Source organism: Vigna umbellata, chromosome 4, assembly GCF_029865625.1.
Source record: "Vigna umbellata cultivar VRB3 chromosome 4, Vumbellata_1.0, whole genome shotgun sequence".
NCBI classification, from domain to species: Eukaryota; Viridiplantae; Streptophyta; class Magnoliopsida; order Fabales; family Fabaceae; genus Vigna; species Vigna umbellata.
Genome location: NC_142168.1, coordinates 57,347,040 through 57,354,702, shown reverse-complemented (window position 1 = coordinate 57,354,702; position 7,663 = coordinate 57,347,040). Strand labels below are relative to the sequence as shown.

General features: G+C 36.8%; 1 protein-coding gene across 1 annotated transcript; it reads left to right on the top strand.

Moving 5' to 3' along the window:
* The first annotated feature begins 2,103 nt into the window (after positions 1 to 2,103).
* LOC148200656 (uncharacterized) lies at positions 2,104 to 3,283 on the top strand. Its single transcript, XM_088113024.1, has 2 exons — positions 2,104 to 2,353; positions 3,018 to 3,283. Exons 1-2 carry the CDS (start codon positions 2,104 to 2,106, stop codon positions 3,281 to 3,283), a joined length of 516 nt encoding a protein of 171 aa, XP_087969150.1.
* The last annotated feature ends 4,380 nt before the right edge of the window (positions 3,284 to 7,663 follow it).

Below are 7,663 nucleotides of genomic sequence, written 5' to 3'. Positions count from 1 at the left end.
ATTTTTGCTTTAGTTTTGTGAATAAGGGAGTAAAAAGTGAATTTAATGGTTCTGTGCAAGATTCCCTTGAATTTAAGGATAGACCTTCTTGCAAGGTGATTTAGAGAGTGGCATTAGCAATTGGTGAAAAGAATGATGAATTCCTAAAAGTATATGAGAGTGGAGAAGATGAAATTGATAACCCCAACAACATACTCATCCATCTAATTCATTAAAGTGTTTGTTTTCCTCTTTTCCATTGATCAAATTCATGCATACAGGTTTAATTACTATCTTTTGCATTTAAACCCTACAATCAATCGTTAATAAGTCTTAAATAATCAACAAATCATATAGCTAACTAGGCCATGAGTCCTTTGGGAAAACGATACTTGGTCTTACCTAGTTTTATTACTTGATACGATTCGGTCACACTTGCCGATTGTTAAACAAGTGTGTGGCGTGGTTTTTCGATGTTCATAAATTTATCATCAGATGCAAAGAGTAATTTGGGGGAAGAGTGTAAAACCATTGTTACAAGAAGTGATAAAGTGTTGGAGGAAAGAAAAATAGAGAGAAAAGAGAGAGAAAATAAGAGTGGGAAAGAAACACTTGAGTGGAAAGATAGGGTTGAGAAAGAAAAAAAGAGAGAAGAGGAAGATGAGAGAAAAAAAAGAAAAAGAAAAAGAAGAGGTAGACGAGAGAAAAAAAGAAAGATAGTTAGAAAAGTCACTCCCTTATCCAAAGATTTATTCAAGGAAGGAGAAAGAAAACCAATTGGAGCGGTTCATAGAGATGTTTAAAAAACTAGAGATTAGCATTCCTTTCTTTGAAGCATTGCAATAGATGTCATCCTATGCAAAATTTTTGAAGGAACTCCTTACAAAGAAAAGAAAATATATTGAGAAGGAGACCATTGAAGTGCAAGGTAACTGTAGTGGAATCATACAACAATTGCCTCCTAAGTTTAAAGATCCAGGAAGCTTCACTATTCCATGCACCATAGGAGAATTGGAAGTTGGAAGAGCATTCATTGATTTGGGAGCTAGCATTAATTTAATGTCGCTTTCTATGTTCAAAAGAATTGAGGGTTTGGAACTCAAACCCACTAGAATGGCTCTTTAATTGGCAGACAGGTCTCTTAAATATCCGTATGGGGTAGTTGAAGATGTGCTGGTAAAGGTTGACAAATTTGTATTTCCAGTGGATTTTGTTATAATGGAGATGAAGGAGAATGGAGATGTGGCTCTCATTCTTGGGAGACCATTTATGAAGACTGCTAGAGTTTTAATTGATGTTGAGAATGGTAAGCTTAAAGTGAGAGTGCAAGATGAAGAAGTTAATTTTGATGTATTCCAAGCCATGACACATCCTAAAGATGATAAAGCATGTTTTCAACTTGATATACTTGATGAAGTTTGTATGGTGGAAGAAAGGATGGTACGTTATTCTTCTCCATTAGAGAAAACTCTTATTGATGCTTGTGAAGACTTGAATGAAGAAGAAGAGAAATTAATTGATGAATGTATGACGGATTTGGAGACATTGAAGGAGATTCCAGTGGAAGATGTTAAGTTTGAGACAATTGATACCAAAGAAGAAGTCAAAGCAAAGAAGTTAGAATTAAAAATGTTACCATCACATTTGAAGTATATTTTTCTAGAAGAAGATGGAACAAAGCCAATCATCATTAATAATTCTTTGCTTCCTGAAGAAGAAGAAAAGTTGGTAGAAATATTGAAAGCCAACAAAGAAGCTATTGGGTGGTCAATCTCAGATCTCAAAGGTATAAGTCCAACTTATATCATGGACATGATCTTTATGGAAGATGACTATAGGCAGAGTGCTCAACCACAGAGAAGGCTAAATCCTGTCATGAAGGAGGTGGTTAGAAAAGAAGTATTGAAGCTATTGGAAGCTGGCATTATTTATCCAATCTCTGATAGTGAATGGGTGAGTCCAGTACAGGTAGTTCCAAAGAAAGGTGGGATGACAATAATTTATAATGCGAAGAATGAGCTTATTCCTACTTGGACTATTACTGGATGGCGAATGTGCATTGATTACAGGAAGTTGAATAAAGCCACTAGGAAGGATCATTTTCCTCTTCCTTTCATGAAGCGGATGCTGGAGAGATTGGCAGGTCAGGCTTTTTATTGCTTTCTGGATGGATACTCTGGATACAACCAAATTGTGGTAGATCCAAAAGATCAAGAGAAGGCGACATTCATATGCCCTCTTGGTGTCTTTGCCTACAGAAAGATGCCATTTGGGTTATGTAATGCCCCAACTAAAAAGAGATGGAATACAAGTCAAAAAGAGATGGAATACAAGTCACGCATGCAGCTCAACACCCTTCTGAGGGCCGCTGAGCGTGAGTTTCGGCTGTTAGGGTTTTTAAGAGTTGGGCTCAACGTAGGGTGCAACCCACTTCAATCTTCTTTTACACCCTAGGGTTCACCAAAGCCCCGTTTCTCAGGTTTTACCCTTTCTAAACACTCCAAACACTTTCCCTAAGCACTTTTCGCTTCCCCTTTCATTTTCTCACCAAAAATCCTATCTCCCACTCACTTTGCATCATTCTTCCATCAAAGTTTGGGGTTTTTGCTTGTGGTGCTATTAGGGTTTTGATCTCTCCAATCTCTCTAAGTATTCTTCACTGATTTTGCATTCCCAACCAAGTGAGTTCATGCATTTTGTGATTTAAAGCATTTGAAAGTTGATTCTTGATGAGTATTGATGCCTACGCATGTTTTGTTGGATTTGCTGCTGTTTGAATCAATTGAATTTCAATATTTATGGTTGGGACTGGTTGGCACTAAGGGCCATTCTAAGGGGTGCACAACGCGACTCTACAGGTTTGATTTTTGTGGTTTCTGGCTGATTGCGTGATCATGGCTTTTGATTCAGTGCAGGTGACGTTGAGGGCCCACTGTTTTGCCCTCAACGCTATTAAAAAAAGCAGTGTTTTGAGTGGTTTTAAATTCAAGTACTGATGCTTGATGATATTTGATGTTTTGTGAATTTGTGTGGTGCAGGAATGACTTCTTCATCAAGGAAAATGGTGAAGACCATGGGGCACAAGAGGAAGGAGAAAGAACTCATCTACTCCAACAAATTTCTCACTACAGCTCATGAAAAATATTTCCCAATAGTGGATGGGAGAAGATTGGTGATGGAGCGTAAGGTGGCAATCATACCATCTTTGGCTCCACAATTTGGAATAGAGCTGGATAGAAGGAACTGGAAGAATGTAGCATCTTACCCTACTCCTGCCAATATTGTTGTGGTTAAAGAATTTTAAACAAATGCATGGGCAATGGGTGGAGAGAAAGAGACGTACATGAGCTACGTAAGGGGTAAGAAAATATTTTTTGATTCTAACATAGTGAACAGTTTTCTAGGCACAGATTGGGATGAAGAGTAGTACCAATTTGCACTTTCTATGGAGGAAGGAGTTGATTTTGATGAAATAGAGCGGGTTTTATGTTGTTCCTGGTGGACACTTTCAGAAAAATAGACAGGGGGCACCTATTAACCTCAGACGTAGTTAACTAAAAGCCTTGGCCAAATACTGGATGGCTTTTACACATGCTAACATCCAACCTTACTCCCATGTTTCTGACATTACTACCCACAGGGCCATTTTTCTCTTTTGTGTTCTAAGGGGATTGAACATGAACCTTGGGCAAGTAATAGTTGATGAAATTCATAACTGTGCTTGCTCTGCAAATAATAAGTCACCCCTTGGACATGCATCCTTGATCACTCATCTGTGCGAGATTGCAGGAGTGAATGTGTCCACACCACCATTGGAGAGGCCTAGGAAGGAAATTGATGCCTCCTATTACACTCAATACTGTGCAATGGATGAGGCAAGATATCCAGTGCCACCACCACAACCTCCTAGGGCCCATAGGAGAGCACCACAACCAGCCCAGGAGCCAACTCATGAGGTTGCCCCATTCTATATGAGGGACATGTACATGTCCTTGATGGAGGAGAGGATGAATGCTTTATATAGGGGTGAGCAGGAGCTGCTGAGGACACTGACGTCCGCCTTTCCTGAGAGACAGTTTATATCTCAGGAGGACTTTGCAGCCAGGGTGGCATGGCTTGTGGCACAACAAATAGATGATGGAGCTGGAGCAGCTGAAGCTTCAGCTATGGAAGAGGAAGCTGAAGATGAAGAGGAAGAGGATTCAGATTATTATGATTGAGCATTGTATATAGCATCTACTGATGGGTGCTATTTTGTTTCTAAAACATGATTTCTTTGACTGTTTGTATTGATTGGTGAACTATATTTGCTTCTGTTTTGCTATGTACTTGGCTTTGAAACTTTATCTGTGTGCAATGGTTGATGATGCTACGATGTTTTTGATGAGTGTTGCTTCATGATGCTGATTATATTGATTGATGTTGAGATGATGAATGATGCTGATATACAGGTGGTTGTTCATGATATTGTGAAACAAATGCGTGAGGATTTGTGATTGTGTTACTTAGCAGGATGTTATCTAAATGTTGGAAGTTGAATTAACTTGTGTGAGGTTTGAACTCCAGAGTTTTTGTGAATGATTGCTATTATTGTGAAAGCATGAATGACTTTGCCCAGATTTCTATGATTGAATCACTTGCTTGTTTGTGTCATATGCTTGTTTGTGTTCTATCCTTTGAAACTTTAGCCTTAAACACGATTTGAAAACCCTTTTTGAAAATCTTTACCTTGAGTTAAGTTGAGAATATTTGTGGTATTAATAAAGGTTCATGTTTGAGGTTGTTGGCAAATTTGAAAATGGAAAATAAATAAGCATTGAGCTAAGTGTTGAGCAAATGAAAAGTAAAATAAAAAGAAAAGAAAAGAAAAGAAAAAAAAGAAAAGCTCAATGCAAGGGAAAGTTAGGAAGAAGTGAGAATGGTTTCGAGAGATTGTGTTTTGAATAATGAATTTATGAATGACTCTTTTAACTCAAGGATTTTGTTATCTGGAAAAACAAATTTTCTTCTTAGCCCATCAACATTACAAGCTATAGAAAAGCCCTTGTGATGATACTTGCTTGTGAGTGTGTTTTATTATGGATGAAAGGCAAAGTTGATTTATGTGACATTGTGATAGTAGAGTGAATAAGTTACCTCTATATACACCTGTGTGTTTGAGAGAAACACTTGATGTACCCACGCAACGAATTCTGTCTTTAACGCAACAAATTCCAATTAGTCTCCTAGATCAATTTACCTCCATATATGCAAGATTACATCTTTGCTTGGTTCATCATTCATGAGTATAGCATCTGTTGAATATTCTGTGATTATATGAGCACCACAATGAGCTTAACTGAATCAAGGCATGTATTCATCTTGACTGATATTCTTTTTGATAAGTTGATTTGAGCAATTACTTGTCTTGAAAGAGCAGGTTTTGAAATGTGTTGAAACCATTGTATGGATTGGTTGAAAGCTAAGTTACATTTTGTTTGCTTGAAGACAAGCAAAGTTCTAAGTTTGGGGTTGTGATAACGATTGAATTTACCGTTATTTGATACTTAATTTTGATACTAGAAACACCCTTTTTGACTTAAAAACTAGCTTGGAATCATTGTTTTGATGAATAAGAGAGTTGAAGGTGAATTTGATGGCTTTGTACGGAGCCAAGAACTTGATAAACCCTCTGATGGACAAATTTATGATCACCAAAATATGATGTCACAAACTTGTTTAACAATCGGCAAGTATGACCGAATCGTTTCAAGTAATAAACTCGGTAAGACCAAGTATCGTTCTCCCAAAGGACTCACGGCCTAGTTTAGTTATGTGATTTGTTGATTAGCTAAGACTTAAGAATAAAATAATTGAATTTTACTATGCAAAAGACGAAAATAAACATGTATGCATGAGGTTGATCAATGGCTAAAACAAAATACAAACACTTTCAATGGATTATATGAATGAATATGTTGTTGGGGTTTATCAAATTCATCTTATCCACTCTCATATATTTTAGGAATTCAACATTCAATTCATCATTGTTAATGCCACTCTCTAAATTACCTTTCAAGAAGGCTTCTCCCTAATTACGAGTTCATACGATTCCTAGCATTCCTAATAATTAGTTTATTTAGCATAGGAGCTTAAGGCAACCAATATACTTATTGGGAGAAATTCCCCGGATCTAGACTTCCCCGTACGTTCCCGTATCGACAAAATCAATAATCATGCATTGAATGAGTTAAACAAAGCAAGCATTAAGCAAAGAGGAAAAACCCTAACTAATGATGAAAGAAAGCATAAATCTTAGATTAAGATGCAAGCACAAATTCCATATATGAGAGCTTCAAAAGATTACATTGATTCCCCAACAAACATACAAGGTTTAGTTCACCATATTCATGGTGAAACTAGATGAATAATAATGAAAGAATGAAAGAGATAGAAAAACCCGAGAGAGAGAAGAGGAGAGCTGTCACCATCTCCCAATCTACCCCCAAGGGGTGAAAAAGAGAGTGTTTGCTTCGTTTCTGCCAAAGATAGCAAACCCTAAGACATCTAGGTATTTAAATAGGACATAAAAATAATAGAAAACGGGTCCAGGCCCAAACAAATCATAAAATCGCATAAAATTGGCCCAAAACTCGTCTGGTTGACTTTTTTCGTATTCTGGTTGACTGGTTGACTTTTTGGTTGACTGGTTGACTTTTCTGGTTGACTGGTTGACTTTTCTGGTTTCTGGTTGACTTTTCTGATTCCATCTCTCTCCTTCTTCACTTCTTTCACTAAATTTACCTTAAAACCTGCACAAAAACACTGAAATCAAGCATAAACTTGTCCAGCTCTCTTATTTCTGAAAATATGGATAAAAGCATGATTTCAAGCTAGTTTCTAACTGTAAAGGTTGCTTTTTGTGTCAATTTTAAGCATGAAAATGACAGTTTTTCAACTGTTATCACAACCCCAAACTTAGAACTTTGCTTGTCCTCAAGCAAACAAGATGTAACTCAATCTTCAACCAATTCATGTGATGGTTCACTCATTCAAAAATCCTCTTTTTCAAGATAAGTAACAACTTCACTCAAACTTATGACCAACAGTTCAATCAAGATGTGCACATGCTTTAGTGTTCACAAAGTCATTTAAATTTCAACAAATGCTATTTTTCATGAATGATCAATCAATTAAGCATGGATGTTCATGTGCTTATGGAATATTTCCTCACTAGGTAAAGTGTTTCACTCAACACACAAGTGTATAAGAGGTAAAGTGTTTCACTCATTCACTCCACTATCACAATGTTACATGAATCAACTTTGCCTTTCATTTTACCACAATCAAAAACATTCACAAGCATGCATCATCACAAGGACTTTTCAATGGCTTATAATGTGGCTGGGCTAACAAGAAAATTGGTTTTTCTGGATCACAAAATCCTTCAGTTAAGAGAATCATAACAACACAATTTTTCTTATTCTTCCCAACTTGCCTTTGCATTTGCATTGAGCTTTGCTTCTTTTTCTTTTCTTTTCTTTTTCTTTTTTTCTTTGCATATTCTTACTTTTTAGCTCTTAGCTCAATGCTTTTCCTTTTTCATGTTTTCCCAACAACCCCAAACTTGAACATTTAACAATACCACACAAGATCTTCTACTTAACTCAACGTAAAGATTTTCAATCAAGGGTTTCAGTGTATG